This window comes from Mesoplodon bidens, assembly GCF_964165515.1.
Source record: "Mesoplodon bidens genome assembly, chromosome: 18".
Lineage (NCBI taxonomy): Eukaryota > Metazoa > Chordata > Mammalia > Artiodactyla > Ziphiidae > Mesoplodon > Mesoplodon bidens.
The window spans coordinates 59,862,540-59,887,743 of NC_138175.1; the positions used below are offsets into that span (position 1 = coordinate 59,862,540).

The window sequence follows — 25,204 nt, forward strand, 5'->3', positions numbered from 1 at the left end:
CTAAAGGATTTCCCACATTTACTGTAGTCATAACTACTTTCTCCTGTGTGAACCATCTGAAGATGAAGTAAAATCTAGAAAAGATTTCCCACATTCACTGCACTCATAAGGCCTTTCCCCTGTGTGAATTCTGTGATATTCCATGAGTGAAAAACTCTTCAGAAAAGATTTCCCACATTCGTTACACTCATAAGGCCTTGACCCTGTTCTGATCATAACACTCTGATGATAATAGAGTCTGGACCTAGATGAAAAAGACTTACCCATTCACTGCATGCATAAAGGCTTTGCTGCATTGTGAACTCTACAGTGTTCAGTGAGATAAGAATTTGCTCTAAACGATTTTCCATATACAGTGCATTCATAAGACCTTTTAAAAATATTTATTTATTATTTTTTAAAATTTATGGCTGAGTTGGGTCTTTGTTGCTGGGTGTGGGCTTTCTCTAGTTGCGGCGAGTACGGGCTACTCTTCGTTGCGGAGCACGGGCTCTAGGCATCTGGGCTTCAGTAGTTGTGGCTCGTGGGCTCTAGAGCGCAGGCTCAGTAGTTGTGATGCACAGGCTTAGTTGCTTCACGGCATGTTGGATCTTCCCAGACCAGGGTTCGAACCCGTGTCCCCTGCATTGGCAGGTGGATTCTTAACCACTGAGCCACCAGGGAAGCCCCCATAAGACCTTTTGATTACATGAATTCTCTGATGATCCTGGAGGATGGAACTATAGATATAAGACTTCCCACATTCACTGCACTCATAAGGCCTTTATCCAGTGTGAACTCCCTGATGATAACGAAGGTTCCTCCTAGTGGTAAAAGATTTCCCACATTCATTACACTTATAAGGCCTTTCTCCTGTGTGAACTCTCTGGTGTATAAGAAGGTAAGATCTTTGGATAAACGATTTCCCACATTCACTGCACAAATAAGGCCTTTCTCCTGTGTGAATTCTCTGATGATTCCTGAGGTTGTAACTAGTGGAAAAAGATTTCCCACATTCACTGCACTTGTAAGGCCTTTCTCCTGTGTGAACTCTCTGGTGTATAAGAAAGTGACATCTTTGGGTGAAGGATTTCCCACATTCACTGCACACATAAGGCCTTTCTCCTGTGTGAACTCTCTGGTGTTTAAGAAGGGAACACCTTTGTATAAAGGATTTCCCACATTCACTGCACACATAAGGCCTTTCTCCTGTGTGAATTCTCTGATGATTACTGAGGTTGGAATTAGAGAAAAAAGATTTCCCACATTGACTGCACACATAAGGCCTTTCTCCAGTGTGAACTCTCTGATGATTAATGAGCGTGGAACCAGAGGAAAAACATTTCCCACATACAGTGCACTCATAAGGCCTATCTCCAGCATGAGTCCTCTGATGGTAACACAGGGCAGAGCTGGAGGTAAAACATTTTCCACACTCACTGCACTCATAAGGCCTTTCTCCTGTGTGAACTCTCTGATGATAACGAAGGCCAGAGTGAGAGGTAAAAGACTTCCCACATTCACTACATTCATAAGGCCTTAATCCAGTGTGAACCCTCTGATGATAATGGAGGCCACGGCCAGACATAAAAGATTTCCCACATTCACTGCATTCATAAGGCCTTTTTCCACTATGAACCTTCCAGTGCTGTGTGAGGTAAGATTGATGACTAAAGGACTTCCAACACTCACTGCACTCATAAGGCCTTTTTCCTGTGTGAACTCTCCGGTGGAGAATGAGTACCGAGCTATTGGTAAAAGATTTCCCACATTCACTGCAAGCAAAAGGCCTTTCCCCTTTATGTACTCGCTGGTGTAGGACGAGCACCGAGCTATTGTTAAAAGAGTTCCCACACTCACTGCAATCGTAAGGCCTTTCTCCTGTGTGAACCCTCCAGTGTACAATGAGGTAAAATTTTCGTCTAAAAGATATCCCACATTGAGTACACTCATAACGCCTTTCTCCAGTATGAACTGTCCGTTGTCGAATTAGGATGGATCTACAGCTAGGAAACTGCGCACATTCACTGCACAAGTAACAATTTTCTCCAATGTGTCTTCTCCAGGGATAAATAAGGACAAAGTTTTGGTTAAAGGATTTCCCACATTTGCTGCACTTGTACTGCCTTGCCCCACTATGAATCCTTCGATGCAGATTGAGGGTTGAGGTTCGCCTGAAAGATTTTCCACATTCACGACACACATGAAACCTTTCTCCAGTATGCACTCTCTGGTGCACAACAAATGAGGATTTGTACCTGAATGTCTTCCCACATTCACTGCACACAAAACAATGTCTTCCAGGGTGGACACCCTGGTCCTGAACCAGTGCATGTTTCGGGCTGAAGGCTTTCTTGCATTCTCCCTGGCTGTAATGACTTTCTCTGCTTTGTAAAGTTGCCTCACGCTGGGCAATCTTGTTTGGCTTCTCCCTGGTGTAAGTGGTCTGTTGCTGGAGATGTCCCAAGGTGGCCAGAAAGTCTTTCCCAACTTCCTCACAGGTAAAGGGCTTTCCTGACACATGGTATTTGCAGCTCTTCACAAACAAGGCCCTGACTACAGCGTTTCTGAAGGAATTTTCTTCCATATGCTGTTTCTGGAGGTTTGCACTAAAATGAAATCGTTTCATACATATTCTACACCCGAACACTTTCTGGCTGTGTTGTGTTTCTTCATGCTCAGCCAAGTGAAAAATACCTCTCAAGACCGGACTACAGTTCTTACAGGGGTGGCTCTTCTGGGAAAACGAAGGTGCCCCGGGAGTCCTGGCCTGTGACATGCTTATAGAAATGCTTCGTTGACAGGGTGCTCCTGCATTCTCTGCTCCACAGCAGCAGCCTGAATGCAAATAAATGCTGGTGAAACACATGCAAATAAACAGGTTGACCTTATAGGGAGGGGGCAACATCATCGTAAATGTGATGTGTGACATCTAAGAATGAGTTGGTGGGATGCTCGTCCACACAAGAGATCTGAAATTCCATTGGGGAAGTGGCTATTTATAAAAAGGTCATAAGAAACTACTATGAACAATTAAATGCCAACAAACTGGATAAACTAGAAGAAACGGATAAATTCTTTGAAACAGACAACGTACCAACAATGAGTCATGAAGAAATAGAAAACCTGAATAGACCAATAACAAGTAAGGAACCTGAATCATTAATAAAAAAAATCTTCCAACAAAGAAAAGTCCAGGATGAGATAGATTCACTGGTGAATTCTACCCAAGATTTTTAAGAAGAATTAATGTCAATCCTTCCTCAACTCTTCCAAAACACTTAAGAAGAAACATTTCAAAACTCAATTTCTGAGGCTAGCATTACCCTGATACAAAAGCAAGATATGCAAACTACAAGAAAGGAAAATTACGGGCCCAAATCCTTGGTGACCATAGAAATTCCTAACAAATACTCAACAGCACGTTGAAGAATCTTACACTAGGGCTTCCCTGGTGGCACAGTGGTTGAGAGTCCGCCTGCCGATGCAGGGGACACGGGTTCGTGCCCCGGTCCAGGAAGATCCCACATGCCGTGGAGCAGCTGGGCCCGTGAGCCATGGCTGCTGAACCTGCGCGTCTGGAGCCTGTGCTCCGCAACGGGAGAGGCCACAACAGTGAGAGGCCTGCGTACCACAAAAAAAAAAAAAAAAAAAAAAAAAAGAAGAATCTTACACTATTGAATAATAAAAAAAAAATTTAGGTAACTCCCTGGCAGTCATCCAGTGGTTAAGGCTTGGCGCTTTTACTGCAGAAGAAGAATCTTACACTATTATCATTAACAAGTGTGATTTATCCCTGGGATGCAAGGATAGTTCCTCATATACAAATCAAAAAACATGACATACCATATTAACAGAATGAAGGATAAAAATCATATGAATGTCTCAAAAAATGCAGAAAAAGCAATAAACAAAATTGAGGATTCTTTCATGTTAAAAACTCTCAACAAATTAGGTATAGAAGGAATGTACCTCAATACGATAAACCCATATACAATAAGCCCACACTAATATTATACGCAAAGTGTAAAAACTTAAAGCCTTTCCTCTAAAATCCAGAACAAGCCAAAGATGCCCACTGTTCACATTTCTATTCAACACAGTTCTGGAAGGCCTAGCCAGAACACATAGTTATCAGGAAAAAAAAAAAAAAAGGGCATCAAAATCACAAAATAAGTAAAACTGTCTGTGTTTGCAGAAGATATGCTCTTACATATAGAAAACCCTAGGGACTCCTCCCACCCAAATCTGTTAGAACTATTAAACAATATCAGTAAAGCTGCAGGATACAAAATCAATATGCAAAAAGCAGTTGCATTTCTATAAACTAACAATGAAATATCTGTATTCTGAAAACTATAAGACAACGATGGAAAAAACTGAAGAAAACACAAATAAATGGAAAGTCATCCAGTGTTCTTAAATTGGAAGAATATTGTTAATTTTACCAAGAGCAACTTACAGACTGAAAACAATCCAAATGGAAAGTCCAATGACACTTTCCACAGAAATAGAGTAAACAATCCTAAAATTTGTATGGCAGCACAAAAAATCCCAAATAGTCAAAGCAATCTTGAGAAAGAAGGACAAAGCTAGAGGCATCACACTTCCTGATTTCAAAATATTACAAAGCTATGGTAATTAGCACATGATGGCACTTGCATAAAAAGACACATAGACCAATGGAACAGAATAGAGAGCCCAGAAATAAAGGCACACTTATATAACTCATCTTTGATAGGCACCTCAAGAACACACAATGGATAAAGGACAGTCTCCTCCATAAATGGTGATGGGAACACTGGATATCCACATGCAAAAAAAAATGAAAACTTGACCCTTATCTTACACCATTCACAAAAATTAACTTGAATTGGATTAAAAATTTTTAAATATAAGACCGAAATTGTAAAACATTTAGGAGAAAACACAGAGAAAAAGCTCCTTTACACTGGTGTTGGCAATGATTTGTTTGGATGACACCAATAGCACAAGCAATGAAAGTAAAAATAAACAAGTGGGAGTATATCAAGCCAAAAACCTTCTGCACAGCAAGGGAAACAAAATGAAAACACAACCTAAGGAAAAGGAGAAAATACCTGCAAAGGGTTTATCTGATAAGGGGTTAATATCTACAAAATATAAGAACTCATATAATTCAACAATAAAAAATGAAAGAATCCAATTAAAAATGGGCAAAGGACCTGAATAGATATTTATCCAAAGACATACAAATGGTCATCAGGTACATGAAAAGGTGCTCAACATCACTAACATCAGGGAAATGCAAATCCAAACCACAACGAGATATCACCTCACACCTGTTTGGAATACTACTATCAAAAAGACAAGAGATAGGTGTTCACGAGGATGTGAAGAAAAGGAAACCCTTCTACATTGTTGGTAGGACTGTAAATCGGTACAGCCATTAGGGAAAACTGTATGGAATTTCTTAAAAATTGAAAATAGAACTACTATATGGTCCAACAATCCCAATTTTATGTGTATATCCAGAGGAAACAAAATCCATATCTCAAAGAGGTATCTGCACCCCCATGTTCATTTCAGCATTATTCACAATAGCCCAGGTTTAGAAACAACCTAAGTAAGTACAGCCATACACCTTGTTTTATTGCGCTTCACAGATAACTCATTTTTTTTTTACAAATTGAAGCTTTGCAGTAACCCTGTGTCAAGCAAGCCTATTTGCCCAAGTTTTCTAACAGCATGTGCTCACTTTGTGTCTGTGCATCACATTTTGGTATTTTTTGCGATATTTCAAACTTTTTCATTATTACTACATTTGTTATAGTGATCTGTGATCAGTGATCTTTGTTTCAGGGTGCCACAAACTGGGCCCATATAAGACAGGAAACTTAATAGATAAACATTATATGTGTTCTGGCTGCTCTACCAACTGGCCAATCCATCTCTCTCCCTGTCCCCAAGCCTCCCTCTTACCGGAGATGTAACAATATTGAAGTTAAGCTAATTAATAACCTTACAACTCTAAGTGCTCAAGTAAAAGGAAGGTTCACACGTCTTTCACTTTAAATCAAAAGCCAGAAATGATTAAGCGTAGTGAGGAAGGTAAGTCAAAAGCCAAGAAAGGCTGAAAGCCAGGCTTCTTGGACCAAACAGTATTAACCAAGTTGTATCAATAAATACAAAGGAAAAGGTCTTGAAGTAAATTAAAAGTGCTACTCTAGTGAACACACAAATAAGAAAGCAAAAGAGCCTTATTGTTGATATGGAGAAAGTTTTAGTGATCTGTATTCAACAACAAGCCAGCCACACATTCCCTTAAGCCAAAGCCTAATCCAGAGTCTGGCCCTAACTCTCTCCAATTCTGTGATGGCTGAGAGAGGTGAGAAGCTGCAAAAAAAAAAAAAAAAAAAAAAAAGTCTGAAGCTACCGTAGGTTGGTTCATGAGATTTAAGGAAAGAAGCCATCTCCATAAAATAAAAGTACAAGGTGAAAAAAAAGCACACAGTGAAGCAACAAGTGCTGATGTAGAAGCCGTACCAAAGTTATCCAGATGATCTAGCTAAGATAATTAATGAACGTGGCTACACTAAACAACACATTTTTAATGTAGATGAAACAGTCTTATGCTGGAAGAAGATGGCATCTAGGACTTTCACAGTTAGACAGGAGAAGTCAATGCCTGGCTTCAAAGGTTCAAAGGACAGGCTGACTCTCTTATTAGGGGTAAGGAGGCTGGTGACTGGAAGTTGAAGCCATGCTCATTTATCATTCTGAAAATCTTAGGCCCTTAACAAATATGCTAAATCTACTCTGCATACATTCTATAAATGGAACAAAGCCTGGATGTCAGCACGTCTCCTTATAACATGGTTTACTGAATATTTTAAGACTACTGTTGAGACCCACTGCTCTGAAAAAAAAAATGTTCTCAAAATATTACTGCTCACTGACAATGCAGCTGGTCAGCCAAGAGCTCTGGTGGAGACGTACAAGATTAATGTTGTTTTCATGCCTACTACTACAACATCCATTCTGTAGCCCATGGATCAAGTAGTTCACACTGTCAAGTCTTAAGAAATACATTTCACAAGGCTACAGCTGCCATAGATAGTAATTCCTCTAATGGATCGGGGCAAAGTAAATTGAAAACCTTCTGGAAAGGATTCACCATTCTAGATGCCATTAAGAACAGCTGTGAATCATGGGAAGAGGTCAAAATATCAACATTAACAGGAGTTGGGAAAAACTTGATTCCAACTCTCTGGATGACTTTGAGGGGTTCAGGACTTCAGTGGAGGAAGTAACTGCAGATGTGGAAAAAGCAAGAGAATTAGAAGTGGAGCTGGAAGATGGCTGAATTGCTATAATCTCAGGAGAAAACTTTAACAGATGAGGAGTTGTTTCTTATGGATGAGAAAAGAAAGTGGTTTCTTGAGATGGAATGTACTCCTGGTGAAGATGTTGTGCAGATTGTTGAAATGATGACAAATGCTTTAGAATATTACATTGGGCTTCCCTGGTGGCACAGTGGTTGAGAGTCCACCTGCTGATGCAGGGGACACGGGTTCGTGCCCTGGTCCGGGAAGATCCCACATGCCGTGGAGCGGCTGGACCCGTGAGCCATGGCCGCTGAGCCTGCACGTCCGGAGCCTGTGCTCCGCAACGGGAGAGGCCACAACAATGAGGGGCCTGTGTACCGAAAAAAAAAAAAAAAAAAAAGAATATTACATAAACTTAATTCATAAAGCAACAGTAGGGTTTGAGAAGATTGACTCCAATTTTTTTTTTTTTTGCGGTATGCGGGCCTCTCACTGTTGTGGCCTCTCCCGTTGCGGAGCACAGGCTCCGGATGCGCAGGCCCAGCGGCCATGGCTCACGGGCCCAGCCGCTCCGCGGCATATGGGATCCTCCCAGACCGGGGCACGAACCCGTATCCCCTGCATCGGCAGGTGGACTCTCAACCACTGCGCCACCAGGGAGGCCCCTGACTCCAATTTTGAAAGAAGTTCTACTGTGTTTTTTTTTTTTTTGCGGTACATGGGCCTCTCACTGTTGTGGCCTCTCCCGTTGCGGAGCACACGCTCTGGACGCGCAGGCTCAGCGGCCATGGCTCACGGGCCTAGCCGCTCCGCAGCATGTGGGATCTTCCCGGACCGGGGCACGAACTCGTGTCCCCTGAATCGGCAGGTGGACTCTCAACCACTGCACCACCAGGGAAGCCCAGCAATAAAGTATTTTTTAACTAAGTTATACACGTTGTTTTTTTAGACATAAGGCTACTGAACACTAACAGGCTACTGTACAATGTAAACATAACATTCCTATGCACTGGGAAACCAAAAGTCTGTGTGACTTGCTTTATTGTGATACTCACTTTACTGCAGTAGTCTGGAACCAAACCTGCAATATGCCTGTATCTGTCTACAGATGCATGGGTAAATAAAGCTTGGTATTTATATGCAGTGGGGTATTATTTAGCCATAAAAAGGGAAATTGTGCATTTGTGACAACATTGATGAACCTGGAGGGCATAATGCAAAGTGAAGTAAGCCAGAGAATGATAAATACTGTATGCTAAAACTTATATATGGAATTTTGAAAAAAAAAAAAGTTGAACCCATAGCAACAAAGAGTGGAATGCCAGGGGCTCCGAGCGGTCTAGGGGAAATGGGGAGATGCTGGTCAGTTATAAGATGAAAAAGCTCTGAGGATCTAATACAGCATGGAGCCTATACTTAATAATGCTGTATGGTATACTTCAAATGCGCTAACAAAGTAGATCTTAAGGGTTCTCACACACACAGGAAATGTAAATATAATATGTGAGGTACTGGATGTGTTAAGTAACTTGACTGTAATAATCATTTCACAATGTGTGTATGTATATATATAATCATGACACTGTACACTTACTTTTACATTTCACCTTTTTTTTTTTTATTCTTTGGTCACAACGCGTGGCTTGTGGGATCTCAGTTCTCCTACCAGGAACTGAACCCAGGCCACGGCAGTGAAAGCGCTGAATCCTAACCACTAGACCACCAGGGAACTCCCTGTACAGTTTAAATATATACAGTATTATTTGTCAATTATACCTCAATAACCTGGAGAAGAAAAAAGAAAAGAGATCTAAACACTACAAGTAAAACCATAAAGGACAGCCTTGGAAAACAGCCCATGATCCAAGTAAGTAATGGTCATGACAATACCTTCAATTCCTGGCATATGGAGGCAGAAGGAAATGTCAGATGATAAGAAAGAACAAAACCTGGGACACAGAAGTGCCATGGACCTGGATTCACCACCTGACCAGGGAAAGGGCAAGTAAGATGCAATCCATTAGCCTCACTGCAAGACTGCTGACCTCAAATCCATCCCTACGAGGGCTGAGTACGGACTGTACTGGGGCTATGGGGAGAGAAGGGGGCAGTGCAAACAACCCAGCCCTACCTATCACAGCAACGACCCCGAAAGCTGGGGAAACAGGCAGTGCCCAAGGTCCAGATGTGAGAAGGACGGAGCACACCTTGGAGAAAAGAGGGTGAGGCAGGATACAGAGCCCAGCCCAGGTCACTGGGGAGGGTGAGGCTCTTACCACCCAGTGAAGATATGAGCGCCAAGTTCTCCAGCATCACATCCCGGTACAGGCGTCTCTGAGCCTCATCGAGGAGCCTCCATTCCTCCCAGGAGAAGTACAGGGCAATGTCCTCAAAGGTCACACCACCCTGTCATGAATGAGATAGATGAAACATCAACATTCTCTCTCGGAGGACCCACAATGCATCTCCTCACACGTGTATTCCACGGTCCTCCTCCATCCGAGCTCCCCACGTCAGGCCTGGTGCCCGTGATGCCTGATCTCTCCTCCCTGTGTTCAGCCCTCAGCAACACAAGGCGGTGGCCGGGGGGATAAACGCCATCTAAACTCGGGGCCTGGCCTGCAGGGTCCCTTCCCTCCCCCAAGTAACTCCCCTGAGGTCTCCCACACTGTGCCTCCAAGACACGGCCAAACATGGGCTCATCTTTACCCCTAACCCCCACACCAGGGCCTGCGGGCCCTCAGCTCACACCTGCCCTTGCTGTGCACGGCGTTCGGTCGACCAAACCTCTCTCACATCTCCAGGCCTCACAGCCGCCCTCCCACGGCCCTACCGCCTTCCTGCCCCACGTCACAGGCACCTCTCTGGACCCACCCCGGGACTTGGAACATGGCACCCACAGAGCGCTCAACAAAATCCGACGTGATCCGGTACGACCCCAGTTCTCCAGGGAGCCCAGAGCCAGGGAAAGCCCTGCCTGCCTTGCTTCTGACCTGTTTCAGTATTAGCCACCCAGAACCAGGGAGGGACTGGGACACCCTCTCCTGCCTTACACAGGCTCCGGACGTGCCTCTTCAACCTTCAGAACCTGGGCGAAGAAGGCAGGCAACCATGGCTGGGCGCCGTGTGTGCAGGACCCCCTCGCACCCCCACCCGGCCCTGGAACCTAGCGACCTCAGGCTGCCTGACCAACCTCGGCTGCCTCTCATCGGATCCTGTGGCCTCGGACGAGGACTCAGCTCCCTGTGCCTCTCCGTCACCCCCATTCCAACCCAAGCCGTTCGTTCTCTTCTCTGAGCGGCTGTTTGAAAACCTTTAAAGCCCGCACACACACCGCTCCTCGTCCGTTCACAGCCCTCCGTGACCCCCAGGTCCCTCAGAATAAAGGAGCAACCTCTCTCTCTGCCGGCCCAGGCGTGATTCCCCCTCACACTCTCTTTACTGCAGACATCAGATGCACCCCAGGTTTCCCGAATCCTCCCGGCTCAGTCCGACCTCCAAGCCTTTGTACCTGCCGGTCCCTCCGCCTGCCACCCTCGCCCACGCGCCACCCACGGCCGCCTCACGTCCTGGACACCGCGGCCTGGGCTAAGGGCACGTGAGCAGGCGTCCTGCACTCGGGGCTCTAGTGTCTGGTGCAGTGAGGGCGGTGAGGGGCCGGAGGACGAGCGTTTACCTCAGGCGGGTCCCTCAGGGCCGCCGCCGCCATCGGACTCGGTGGACGGAGCGGGGCCGGGAGCTGCGGGAGAGGAGGCGAGACGCGGGCACGGCGGTCACTCTCCCGGGCCTGGCGCAGGGCACCCCGGGCTGCGTCGCCGAGCCTCAGACGCGCCTCTGTGTAGCGGGGACAGACCCTCCTCTCGGACCGTCTCCGTCCCGTCACCTAGAACCTGACACAAAACTCCAGAGGCCAAACCGACCAGAAGGAAGCGAAAATGACCGCCGAAAGGACGACGCCGGAAGTCCCGCCCCGACGCGATGCGCACGCGCGGGAACCCCTCACCCTGATTGGTCGTGGGTTTGTAACTGCGGCCTCTCGGCCAGGGGCCTTCTGGGGGCCCGTAGCGAAGCGAGTTGATACTGTTCAACGCGAGCGTTGGTTTTGCAGCCCCCTGAAGCAGGTGGACCAGCAGGAGCTCAGCCTCTGCTGGTTCCCATAAAAACGGCTCCCTTGCTTGTATTATCAGTCATTTTCAGAAGTGGAAACAAAAATCAACAGGATCAACAGAAGTGGAAGTAAAATAGCAACTGCCAAACTAAACGTCCTAAATTGTATGCTAATTTTTAGTTTTGTGGCCTTTTTAGAATTGTTAACAATTGTGTCCCCTAACTATATATATATATAAATATATATATATATTTAAATTTTGTTACAAAAATGAACCCATTTATTAAAGGGCAGCAGAGTTTCAAATGGTGCTGTTTCTACTGGTCTTTCAATTCCTTCAATCTTCTGATGGTCGATTTTACTGTGACGGCAGGAGTGGTGTTGTAAATATAGTTAGGCCTAACTATATTTTTTTGGGTGTTGAGCTCATTTATTTTTTTGGTGACAAGAAAATATTGAATGAGAACTGTGTTAGTCTGCTAGGGTTGCCATAACATTTGAATACTATTGAATCCGAGGGTAGTCATAAGCCATTAATAAAAAATAAACTGTAACCTGCCTTCACTGATCAACCTCACTTTGCTTTTACAAAAACGTGCACGTACTCCCAAGCATCAAATAGCCTAAACAATAAGATCTTTGCCAAGTTGCTTTTTAGGAAATTGGAGTCACCTGTGTCCAGTTTGAGCTCAAGTTGGTTAAAACTGCTAAGACCACTGACTCCCCAACTGGGCAAGTGCAAGTGTTGGCTAGGTGACTTTTTTTTTTTAGTTAATTAATTAATTTATTTTTGGCTGTGTTGGGTCTTCATTGCTGCATACATGCTTTCTCTAGTTGTGGCGAGCGGAGCGGGGGATACTCTTCGATGTGGTGCGCGGGCTCCTTGTGGCCATGGATTCTCTTGTTGCAGAGCTCGGGCTCTAGGTGCATGGGCTTCAGTAGTTGTGGCATGTGGGCTCAGTAGCTGTGGCTCACAGGCTCTAGAGCGCAGGCAGTAGTTGTGGCACACAGGCTTTGTTGCTCCACGGCATGTGGGATCTCCCCACACCAGGGCTCAAACCAGTGCCCCCTGCTTTGTCATGCGGATTCTTAACCACTATGCCACCAGGGAAGTCCCCAGCTAGATGATTTTTGATGTCAGAGGACCAAAAGCCCACCCTCAGAACAAGCTAAGCCTGCCACTTTCTGAACATGTATCTCATGAAGAAGTCTGTAGCTTACTTTTACCTGTGCAGAATGACAATTACTGCACCTTTTCCATATCTTCAATCCCCATCCTCACCCCTGCCAAGCTTTATCTCATAAATATTCCTAGCCCCTCAGCTTTGGGGAGATGAATTTGAGATCTGTCCTTCCTTCTCCTTGCTTGGCTGCCTTGTGAATAAACAGTTTCTCTGCTGCAAACCACAGTGTCTCAGCGTTTGGCTTGCTGTGCGTAGGTCACATGAAACTGGTTCAGTAACAGTATGGACTGGGTGGCTTAAATAACAGAAATTTATTTTCTTGCAGCTCTGGATGCTGGAAGTCTAAGAGGAAGGTGTCAACAGGTTTAATTTTTCCTGAGGCTTCTGTTTTGGCTTTTGGGTAGTCCACTTCGTGCTGTGTCCTCACATGGCCTTTTCTCCCTGTGAGCATACTCCTGATGTCTATCCCTCTTCTTATAAGTGATGAAATAAAATTTACATTTTAAGGAAGGACAAGAAAATTTAAACATAAAATTTTCTTCTTTGGCCTCCCTACCTCCTTAATGTGCAGTGTGCATGTACATTACACACTAACTAGTCTTCCTCAAAGATGGGAATGATTTCTTGAATGTAAAGATCAATTTTTTTTCCCTTTCTTCTGATGCTAGCAATGGAACTTCTTAAAAGATTAGCATTCTTTCCAAACTCTGTTGGGGGTCATGGTGACTCACTGCTCGCTTTGTACATGCTTACTTGGCCTATGAACTTTATGTAAAATGTCAGTATGTCATTCTGTTGTACAATCCTTTGTCTGAAAAATGTAAATATTTGTGCCTTCAACTTCTAAAAGGCAGAACAGATCTCAGAGATTCTGAGGGTCTGTCTCCTGGGTGATAATTCTCAGTTTGGCTTGAATAAAATTCACTATTTTCTTCTTAACTTGATTGTTAATTGAGTTTTTGTCAACAGAAGGAAACCAGTCTTAATGGAATACAGCCACACTCTTATGACCTCACTTATCCTTAATTACCTCTGTAAATGACCTATGTCCAACTACAATCCCATTGTACGTTAGGGCTTCAACCTATGACAAGTATTCTGTTAATATATGTTAGTGGTAATAAAAGACAAGTAGCTTACTAAAGCTGGGTAATAAAGAGGAAAAGAATATTCAACTTTTAAAAGTATCCTCTGGGGCTTCCCTGGTGGCACTGTAGTTGGGAGTCCGCCTACCGATGCAGGGGACACGGGTTTGTGCCCCGGCCCGGGAGGGTCCTACATGCTGCGGAGTGGCTGGGCCCATGAGCCATGGCCGCTGAGCCTGCGCGTCCGGAGCCTGTGCTCCACAACGGGAGAGGCCACAACAGTGAGAGGCCCGCGTACCGCAAAAAAAAACCAAACATAACTTCCAGAAGCTGCCCACTGAATACTCTAAATTCCATAAATGCATAACCACTACTAACTTTTTAAAACAAATAGAAAGCTTTCAACTGAAACAAACATTAAAAGGTGTTAAAATATAGTTTAATAAAATAAATTCAATACTTAGCACCTTTTATCTTAAACAATTATGATTATTTGTCCTACTTGATTAATCCCTCACAAAGCCATTGTCTCCCCGATAAAAAACTGTGTTCATCCTGATCCTCGAGATAACCTCAGATACCTACTTTCTCTGCTTCTTTGCTACCCACTGTCCCCATCACACAATACCCTAAACAGGTCCTCCTTCTGTTCTTTGAACTCCACATGTACCTTTCCAACTCAGAGTATTCCCAAGTCTTTTTCTCTCCATTGAAACATATTTTTTCCTACAATGCTTTGTAAATTAAATCTTCTAGGTGTCAACATAAATTTCAAATCAGCAGTGGTTTTCTACCCTGAACATTCCTATATATATTATAAAATTCTTTGAACCTCTAGTGAATAACACTATACAATTTACATAATTATGTTTAAATAGTTATTAGTACCATTCATGTTTCTATACACTATATGTAGTATGAAGCAGTTATCATCATCGTTATTCAATTTTGAATCAAAATGTCCCAGTTGGGTAAACAGGAAAAAATGTGAGCCTACAAATATATAAAGTTGATTATTTAAATATTGAGATCTTCCAGAATGAACTTATAACCCAGAGACTACACTTGGAACCTCTGTTCTCCTTGCCCAACAGACAAAGCAGAACTGAGAAACTTGTGTGTCACTGTCAAAGAGCAGGAAGCAGATGAATTGCCAGAAGCCTGAAGACACCAGAGCACAGGTGCTCATCAGACGATGGTGTGGGTTTATCATCAGTTATCCAAAAGAATAGAAGACAGCAAGGAAAAGGAGACACACATAGTCACCAGAATGAGCCAGTGCTTATGGTGCTTGTCTCACCTGGATGAGAGCAGCACTCTGGTCTCATGGGAAAGTCTACGGTAAGGCTGTTGTGATGAATGTGTTGGACTCGCTGTTAGTGTCTGTGCAGAACTAGCCCATCTTCCCCTGCCCTCAGACACGAGAGCTCATGGATCTTGGCCCTTTGCACACTGGGATTTACACCAGCAGGCCCTTGGTTCTCAGGCCTTCGGACTTGCACTGAATGACACCAGCAGCTTTCCTGGTTCTCGAGTTTGCAGAGAGCAGGTTGTGGGACTTCTCAACTTCCATAACCAATTCCTACAATAAACGTCCTCTTAACGTAGTCATCCCTCAGGGGATGTATCCACAGGGACCTGGTTCCAGCCTCCACCACTTGGATATCAGAATCCTCAGATGCTCAATTACCTTACATAAGATGGCCCAGCACAGTTGGCCCTCTGGATGTCGGGGTTCTGCATCTGGGGTTGGCTGAATCCTGGGATGCAGAACTCGCAGATATGGAACTGTATCTATATATCCTACTGCTTCTGTTTTTACGGAGAATGCTAACACAGACAATACAAATTCTCAACTGTAGAAAAGTCCCTGGAATCACAAAGGAAATAATAATCACGTCAATTGAAAGCTGCTCTTTGGCCCCGTTCCTGTCTGCCCATTTCTGTCCCCCCTCACCTTGAAAGAACCTAATTAAAGGAATGAGATCACTAAACAATTTAAACTAACTCCTGACTTATGCTCTCCTGAATGCACACACCTTGCCTGACCTGTTCATTGTTTTCCTAGATTAAAAGAATTAAGTAAAGAATGACTAGCCCTCTACCCTCAACAGCTCCCTAAGCAATCCTGCAGGCAGACCCCACAGGCAACGTAACATCCGAGGTCAGCCAGACTGAATGCAATGGAAAAGTTGCAGAAACTAACCTCCTGCCTTGACGATTCACTGAGATTCTGAACACAGTACTGACGTCACACCCTCCAGGTCACCAGGGCAAGGTACCTATGAGTTCACCTTGCAGACTTGGCTATTGAGAATCCCTATAATTTTTGGTGTCCCTGCCCTCAGCTGACAGCTGCAGAGCCATTACACGACTGGTCCCTTCTGACAGCCCAAAGTGCCACACCCCACCTAACCAGTGATCTTGTAACCAACCCAAGTTAAGGTCTTTCCCTACCAAAACCAGTCTGAAAATCCGGATGATGTGACTGATCCATCAAATGCAGAAACATGAACCAAAGCCTCTAAGAAACATGGGATATCAAGGAAACAACACATCACCAAAGGAGCGTAAGTTTCCAGCAAATGAACCCAAAGAAATGCATATCTATAAACAACTGGACAAAGATTTCAAAATAAATGTTTTAAGGAAGCTCAGCCAGCTCCAGGAGAACACAAACAGAAACTCAATGAAAGCAGGAGAAATATACACAAACAAATCAACAGGTTCCAAGAATGGTAGTTCCCTGGCAGTCCAGTGCTTAGGGCTTCACACTCCCATTGCAGGGGGCACAGGTTCCATCCCTGGTCAAGGAACTAAGATCCCGCATGCCACACAGTGCAGCCAAGACAAAAACCAAAAAACCCCCAAGAAGTTCTGAGATAGAGAAAAAAAAAAGAAAAAGGAATTAAATTTTGGAGCTGAAGAACACAATGAATGAAATGAAAAATACAACAGAGACCAGCCAACTTGATCAAGCAGGAGAAAAGTCTGTGACCTTGAATCAGTTGATTTGAAATTATCCAGCCAGAGGGAAAAAAGACTGAAGAAAGCCTATGCAAATTATGGGATACCATTAAGGGAAATAATATTCGCATTGTGGAAGTGCCACAAGAAGAAGTGACAGAGAAAGGAGCAGAAAGCTTATTTAAATAAAAAGTGGTGGAAACAATCAACCAAATCAAGAGAGAGGTGTGGACATGCAGGTACATGATGCGCACAGGTCCCCATCCAGATTCAATCCAACAAGATCTTCACTGAGATACAGTGAAATGAAAGCTTGAAAAGTCAAAGACAGAGAATTTTGAAAGCAGCAAAAAAACCCTCATAACATATAAGAGGAGCCCTGTAAGGCTATAAGCACATTTCTCAGAAGAACCCATGCAACCTAGGAGAGAGTGGGACATTAAATTCAAAATGCGGAAGAAAAAAACCTAGCAACTAAGAAATACTTTATCTGGCAAAGCTGTCCTTCAGAAATGAAGGAGTGATAAAAACTCTCCTGCACAAACAAAAGCTGAGACAGTTCATCACCATTCAACCTGCCTTACCAGAAATGCTAAACGGAGCTTCTCAAGTTGAAAAGAGAACACTAATTAGTAACAGAAAGGTACACAAAAATATGAAGCACAGTGGTAAAGGTTAAGTATATACTCAAGTTCAGAATATGCTAACACTGTAACATGGTGGTGTGGTAATCATTTAATACTAGCATAAATGACAAAAGACAAAAATATTAAAAATTACTACAGCCACAATTATTTCTTAATGACTACAAGTATAAAAAGATATATACTGTCACACCAAAAACATAAATGCAGGGACTTCCCTGGTGGCGCAGCGGTTAAGAATCTGACCTCCAATGCAGGGGACGCAGGTTTGATCCCTGGTCAGGGAAGTAAGATCCCACATGCCATGGGGCAACTAAGACCACGTGGCTCAACTAGAGAACCTGCATGCTGCAAAATATAGAGCCCATGCACTCTGTAGTCCACATGCCACAACTGTACAGCCCGCACGCTCTGGAGCCCGTAATCACAACTAGAGAGAAGCCTGCACGCCACAACAAAGATCCCGCATGTCGCCATTAAGACCCAACGCAGCCAAAATAAACAAATAAATAAATAAATTTTAAGGAATAAAACAGCTTACACCTGCTAACCCCAACCTCCCACTCCATCCCTTCCCCAACCCCCTCCCTCTTAGCAACCGCCAGTCTGTTCTCTATCTCTGTGATTCTGTTACTGTTTCATAGATAGGTTCATTTGTGCCATATATTAGACTCCACATATAAGTGACATCATATGGTATTTGTCTTTCTCTTTCTGACTTACTTAGTATGATAGTCTCTAGGTCCATCTATGTTGCTGCAAATGTCAAACTTCCTTCTTTATGGCTGAGTAGTATTCCATCATATATGCTGGGTTGGCCAAAAAGTTCGTTTGGGTTTTTCTATAAGATGTTACGGAAAAACCCAAATGAACTTTTCGTCCAACCCAATATATACCACATCTTTTTAAACCATTCATCTATTGATGGGCATTTAGGTTGTTTCCATGTCTTGGCTATTGTGAATAGTGCTGCTATGAACATTTGGGTGCATATATCTTTTTGAATTATAGTTTTATCTGGATATATGCCCAGGAGAGGGATTGCTGGATCACATGGTAATCCTTTTAGTTTTCTGGGAAACCTCCATACTGTTTTCCACAGTGGCTACACCAACTTACATTCCCACCAACAGTGTAGGAGGGTTCTAAAACAGGACTTTCTGTATAGAACTGACATTAAGTTGTTATCAGCTTAAAATACTGTTATGTTTCATGCAAACCTGATGGTAAACACAAAAGCAAAAACCTACAGTAGATACACAAAAGAGAAAGAGAAAGGAATCAAAGAACACTGCTACCGAAAACCATCAAATCACAAAGGAAGAAAGTGAGAAAGAAAAAAAGGAACTAAGGAACTACAAAAATTAACAATATGGCAATTAGAAAGTCCTCACAAAATTATCTCCATTCAGAAGACACACAGTGGCTGAGGATAAAGCCTTCAAGAGACTCACTTCAGCTTTAAGGACACAAATAGGCTGAAAGAGAAGGAATTGAAAAAAACTCCATACAAATGGAAACCAAAAAACAGTAGCTTTTACTTATAAATAGCCTACATTTAGACAAGAAAAATAAACTTCAACTCAAAACCTACCACAAGAGACAAAGAAAGTCATTAAATAATGATAAAGGTTTTGACTCATCAAGAGAACAGAACATATTATAAGTAATATGCATCTAACACCAGAGCACTTAAATGTATAAGGCAAACACTAAGAAAGTGGAAAGTAGAAAAGAAAGCAATGAAATAGTTATTAGCAGACTCCAATACCCATCTTTTGAGAATGGGTAAATTAACCACATAGAAAATCAATAAGGAAATATTTAATGACATTTTAGCTCAAACATTGACCAAATACTGAATGGAACTTTAGACCACCTCAACCTAACAAACATACACAGAACATGCAATTCAACTACAGCAGAATACATTCAAGTGGACACAGAACACTCTCTAAGAGAGATCATATGTTAGGTCACAAAACAAGTCTTAACACATTTAAGAAGACTGAAATCATATCAAGAATCTTATCCAGCCATAAGGGTTGGAAACTAAAAATCAGTAACATAATATATTTGTGAATGTGGGGAAGTTCAAACATATATGAACATTAAACAACACATTCCTGGGACTTCCCTGGTGGTACAGTGGATAAGACTTCACGCCCCCAATGCAGGGGGGCTGGGTTCAATCCCTGGTCAGGGAACTAGATCCCACATGCTTGCCGCAACTAAGAGTTCACATGCCACAAGTAAGGAGCCCATGTGCTGCAACTAAGGAGCTGGCAAGCCTGAACTAAGGAGCACACATGCTGCAACTGAGACCCCATGCAACCAAATAAATAAATAATGAATATTTTAAAAAAAAAAAAAAAAACAGGGCTTCCCTGGTGGCGCAGTGGTTGAGAGTCCACCTGCCGATGCAGGGGACGTGGGTTCGTGCCCCGGTCCGGGAGGATCCCACATGCCGCGGAGCGGCTGGGCCCGTGAGCCATGGCCACTGAGCCTGCGTGTCCGGAGCCTGTGCTCCGCAATGGGAGAGGCCACAACAGTGAGAGGCCCACGTACCACAAAAAACCCCCAAAAAACAAACAAAAAACACATTCCTGAACCATTAATGTGTTGAAGAAAAAACATCAGAAGGAAAAGTAAAATTATCTTGAGACAAAGTAAAATGGATCAAAACATGCCAAAACTTATGTGATGCAGCAGAAGAATTTCTAAAAGTAAACCTGATAGCAATAAATGTCTATATTAAGGAAAAAGAAAAATCTCAAATACACAAACTCACTTTACACCACAAGGAACTAGGAAAAAAAAGAACTAAGCTCAAATGTAGAAGGAAGGAAATAACAAGGGTCAGAGCAGAAATAAAATACAGACTGAAGAAACAATAGGAAGGTTAACAAAGCTAAGAGCTGGTTTTTGAAAAGAACCAAAATTGACAAACCTTCAGCTACATTAAATTAGAAAAGGAGACTCAAATAAATGAAATCAGAAATGGAGGAGATATTACAACTGATATTATAGATACATAAAAATCATAAAAAACTATAATGAACAATTAAATGCCAACAAACTGGATAAAGTAGAAGAAATTCTTTGAAACAAACAACCTAGCAACACTAAATCATGAAGAAAAAAAATCTGAATAGGTCAGTAACAAGTAAGGAAACTGAATCATTAATCAAAAATCTCCCAAGAAGCTAAGCAACAAGGATATATTTTACAGCACAGAGAAATACAGCCATCGTTTGCCTTCCTTCCTCCCGCCCTCCCTTCCTTGGGTCTTCATTGCTGCATGCGGGCTTTCTCTAGTTCAGGTAAGCGGAGGCTACTCTTTGTTGCAGTGTGCAGGCTTCTCATTGCGGTGGCTTCTCTTGTTGCGGAGCACGGGCTCTAGGCACACGGGCTTCAGTAGTTGGGGTATGTGGGCTCAGTAGTTGTGGCTCATGGGCTCTAGAGCACAGGCTCAGTAGTTGTGGCACACAGGCTTAGCTGCTCTGCAGCATGTGGGATCTTCCCAGACCTGGGCTTGAACCCATATCCCCTGCACTGGCAGGTGGATTCTTAACAACTGCACCCACACACTGCAATGAAGAAGCCCACGCGCCTAGAGCCCATGCTCTGAAACAAAGAAGTCACTGCAATGAGAAGCCTGCTGACCACAATGAAGAGTAGACCCCGCTCGCCACAACTAGAGAAAACCCGCACACAGCAACGAAGACCCAATGCAGCCAAAATAAATAAATAAATTTATTAAAAAAAAAAAAAAGATGCCCACTGTCCTCATTTCTATTCAGTATTGTTCTGGGAGGCCTACCCAGAACACTTGGTCAAGAGAAAAAAGTAATAATAATAAAATCATAAAAGAAGTAAAACTGTGTCTGCAGAAGGCATGATCTTATATATAGCGTACCCTAAAGACTCTCCCGTAAAACTGTTACAAATATTAAACAAATTCAGTTAACTTACAGGATACAAATTCAATATGCAAAAATCAGTTGCATTTTTATAAACTAAGAATGAAATATCAGAATAAGAAACTAGGAAAGCAATCACATTTACGATACCAAAACCAATAAAATACATATGAATAAATTTAACCAAGGAAGTAAAAGATCTGGACTCTGAAAATTATAAGACACTGATAAAAGCAAGTGACACAAATAAATGAAAAGATATCCAATGTCCTTGTATAGGAAGAATTAATAATGTTACAATGTCCACACTACCCAATGCGATATACAGATTCAATGCAATTCTTATCAAAATCACAATGGAATTTTTCACAGAAATAGAACATGAATCCTAAAGTTCATTCTTGGTGTGCTCTCCCACTTGCTGTTGTGCTATGTCTCTAGCAATAAACTTTGTACCTGTTTTTACAAAAAAATATACATACATACATATATATATATATATATAGGCAGAGGATCTGATTAGGCATTATTCCAAAGATGATACACAAATGGCTAACAAGTATATGAAAAATTATTCTTCCTGACTAATTATCAGGGAAATGTAAATCCAAACCACGATGAGATATTACTATGTAACTGTTAGGATGGCTATCATCAAAAAGACAAGAGGGTGGGATGAATTGGGAGATTGGGATTGACATATATACACTATTGATACTGTGTATAAAGTAGGTAACTAATGAGAACATACTGTATAGCACAGGTCATGCTACTCAATGCTCTATGGTGACCTAAATGAGAAGGAAATCCAAACAATAGGGGATATATGTATATGTATAGCGGATGCACGTTGCTATACAGTATAAACTAACAAAATACTGTAAAGCAACGATACTCCAGGAAAGAAAGAAAGAGAGAGAGAGAGAGAGAGAGAGAGAGAGAGGAAAGAAGGAAGGGAAGAAAGAAAGAGAGAGAGAGAGAGAGAGAAAGAAAGAAAGAAAAGAAAGGAAGGAAGGAAGAAAGAAAAGGGAAGGGGAAGGAGGGAAGGAGGGAGGGAGGAAGAAAGAGTTAAGGGTTGGCAAAGGTATACAGATAAGGGAACCCTTGTATACTTGGTAGCAAGATAAACTGGTACAGGCATTATGAATAAACAGTATGGAAGTTACTCAAAAATTCAAAACAGAACTATCATATGATCCAGCAGTCCCACTGCGTGGAATATAGCCAAAAGAAATGAAATCCAAAGGGGAAAAGATAACCTGCACTCTCACGTTCACAGCAGCATTATGGATAATACACAAGATATGGAAACAACCTGAGTGTCCATCCACGTAGGGTTGGATAAACAAGGTGTGATATACTCACACATACACATGAACGTCTTGAATATTATTTAGCCTTAAAAACAAAGGTAGTCCTGCCATATGGGACAACATGGATGAACCAGACAGACGTTATGCCAAATAATGTATGATATCACTTACATGTAGAATTTAAAACAAACAAAAACGTTGAACTCACAGAAACAGAGAGTAGAAGGCCAGGGGCTGTGGGATGGGACAAGTGGGAAGTTGTTGCTCGAGAAGCACAAATCTTCAGTTACAAGATGGTACAGATCATTAAACGCACTGCAGAACTAGACCTCAAATTCTTCCCCGTGAGGATCCGGTACAGCAAATATTGGGGTTGCAGGGGAGAGAAGAAGGAATTGCGAACAACCCAGGCATACCTACCACAGCAACTACTCAGAAAGCTGGGGAAACAAGCAGTGCCTGACGTCCACACGTCACAAAGACAGAGCATCCCCGCAGAAAAGGGGGTTGAACCAGAATACAGAGCTCCCTCCAGGTCACTGGGAAGGCTGTGAGAGTCTTACCCAGGGAGCATATGAGTGCAAAGTTGTCCAGTATCACATCGTGGTACAAGTGCCCTGAACCTCATCAAGGAGCCTCCATTCCTCCCACGAGAAGTACAGGGCAATGGCCTCAAAGGTCATACTGTCCTGTCAACGTGGGGACGGATGAAACAATGAACACTCTGAGAACCCACAGTCCATCACGTCACACATCTACCCCACTATCATCCTCCTCCCAATCTCCCCACCACAGAGGAGATACCAGGACCTGGTGCCACTGATGCTCACTCTCTCCTCAGGTCCTATTAATCACTGTTCAGCCCTCAGCAATAACAGACAGGGGGACATATAGATGCCATGTAAGCTCTGGGCCTGGCAAGCAGAGCCCCATCCCTCCTGCCAAGCAATTCCCCTGGAGTCTCCCAGACTGTACATACAAGACACTGTCAAACCCGGGCTCATGCTTCACCATTAAGTCCCCAATACCAGGGCTGTGGGGCCATAAGCTCACATTACCTATGTATGTGCACATTATTCCGTAGACTCTCACTCTCTAACATCATCATTTTCCAGGTTTACACTCCCACAGAGCTGCCTACCTTCCTGCTCTACAATACAGGTATCTCCCTGGACTTAACCATATACCTGGCCCATAGTTTCCTTCGAGACTGCTTGACACTCAAAAACTATTCAGTACAATCCCAGACCTCTGATGAATCCCCATACCAGGGAAAGCCCCTCATGGTGCTTTGAAGGGCTCTCCACCTGCTTCTGATCCTTGCTTCAATATTAGCCACTCAGAACCACATGTGAATTACAGACACCCATGACATTCTTCTACTTCTGTGATGCGCTGTCTGATTGCCTGTCCCCTCAACAGTCACAACCCTCCTCTCTCTACTCAAACTTCCTCACAACCCCAGCCCTTACAATCTCCCTGCCAGGCATAACGACTTTCACAAATGACTCCATTTACCCTGGATCTTATCCACCAGCAAGACTACAACACTCCTGACCCCAACAAGGCTCACTACACGATTCTGGAGAATCTGGACAGTAGTGAATTAGCAGGAGCCCTGGCCTCAGTGTCAAACTGTCTCAATTATTTCTCTGCCTCCCAAACCACGTATTTTGCACCCATTCATCCCATGGAAGCCTTGGCCACCTGCCAGATCATTTTCTCTCCCAGACCAACCAGAGCCATTCTCTCTCTCACCTGTGTTTGTTATACTCAGGAACCTCAACCAGGTGCTAAGCGAGAGACCCACTCCTCGGCATGCACCCTAGTCTTTCTGACCCACTGATAGCATTACCACTCTAACCTGCATTCTACTTTCGAAATGTCATCCACATCTCTGCTCTGGTCCTTATAATAGCCACCACTCTTGTAAGTCTCCATCCTGAGACCTTCCCTAAATTTTAGACATATATGTCCAGCTGCCCATTTGATGGCTCCACTCACTGTTCTCTGAAACACCCCAGACCCATAAAAAGCCCAAAACAAAATTTCTGATACGCACAAGGAAATAAACATACTGCACCTGTCATATCCAAGTTGATGAAGGATCCATTCCTTCAGCTCCTAGGGCCAAAAACCCTGGAGTCATCCTTAACTTCTCCCTTACCTACGACATCCAAAAATCTACTTGGCTCTTTTTAAAAAATGTACTTAGAATCCAAACTTGCCTCCCACATTCATGGCCACAGTTCTGTTCCTTCAACACTCACCTGGATTACAACAGTAACCTCTTCCTGGGCTCGCTGCCTCCTTAACTCCATAGTCTTTTCTCTTCTCTCCAGCCAAATGCAGCCTACTGAACTCTGATTAGTACCAACACTTCCTCTTATTCAAATCTCTCATTACTTCCATAAATGATGCCCAACTTCTCAGACAGCCACATCACAGGCCTGATTACCAGGTCCCCTGCTCTTTGTTCCTAACTGAAAGAACGAAGACCTCCTGTACCCTGTTCCCAACTCAGTCACACCTCCAAGCACTTGCACATGCTAGTATCTGTTCCTGGGATAACCTTCCATACAGGTTCCAACGGTTTATACAGGTTGTCAGGAAAGTGAACACCTGTATTTACCCTTGTCCTGCACACAGGACCCCCAGCTTGAGAATATCCTCAGGGCCCGCACAGCTAAGAGC

At 43.3% G+C, this 25,204-nt stretch overlaps 1 protein-coding gene across 1 annotated transcript; it reads right to left on the reverse strand.

Annotated features, from left to right (window-relative positions):
* Window positions 1-427: 427 nt before the first annotated feature.
* Window positions 428-24,831, reverse strand: LOC308605838 (uncharacterized protein; the record flags this gene model as incomplete). Its single annotated transcript, XM_081216102.1, has 5 exons — window positions 428-2,817; window positions 9,563-9,692; window positions 10,963-11,169; window positions 11,207-11,398; window positions 24,781-24,831. 5 exons carry the CDS (start codon window positions 24,829-24,831, stop codon window positions 764-766), a joined length of 2,634 nt encoding a protein of 877 aa, XP_081072228.1. The 3' UTR covers window positions 428-763.
* Between the last annotated feature and the right edge of the window lie 373 nt (window positions 24,832-25,204).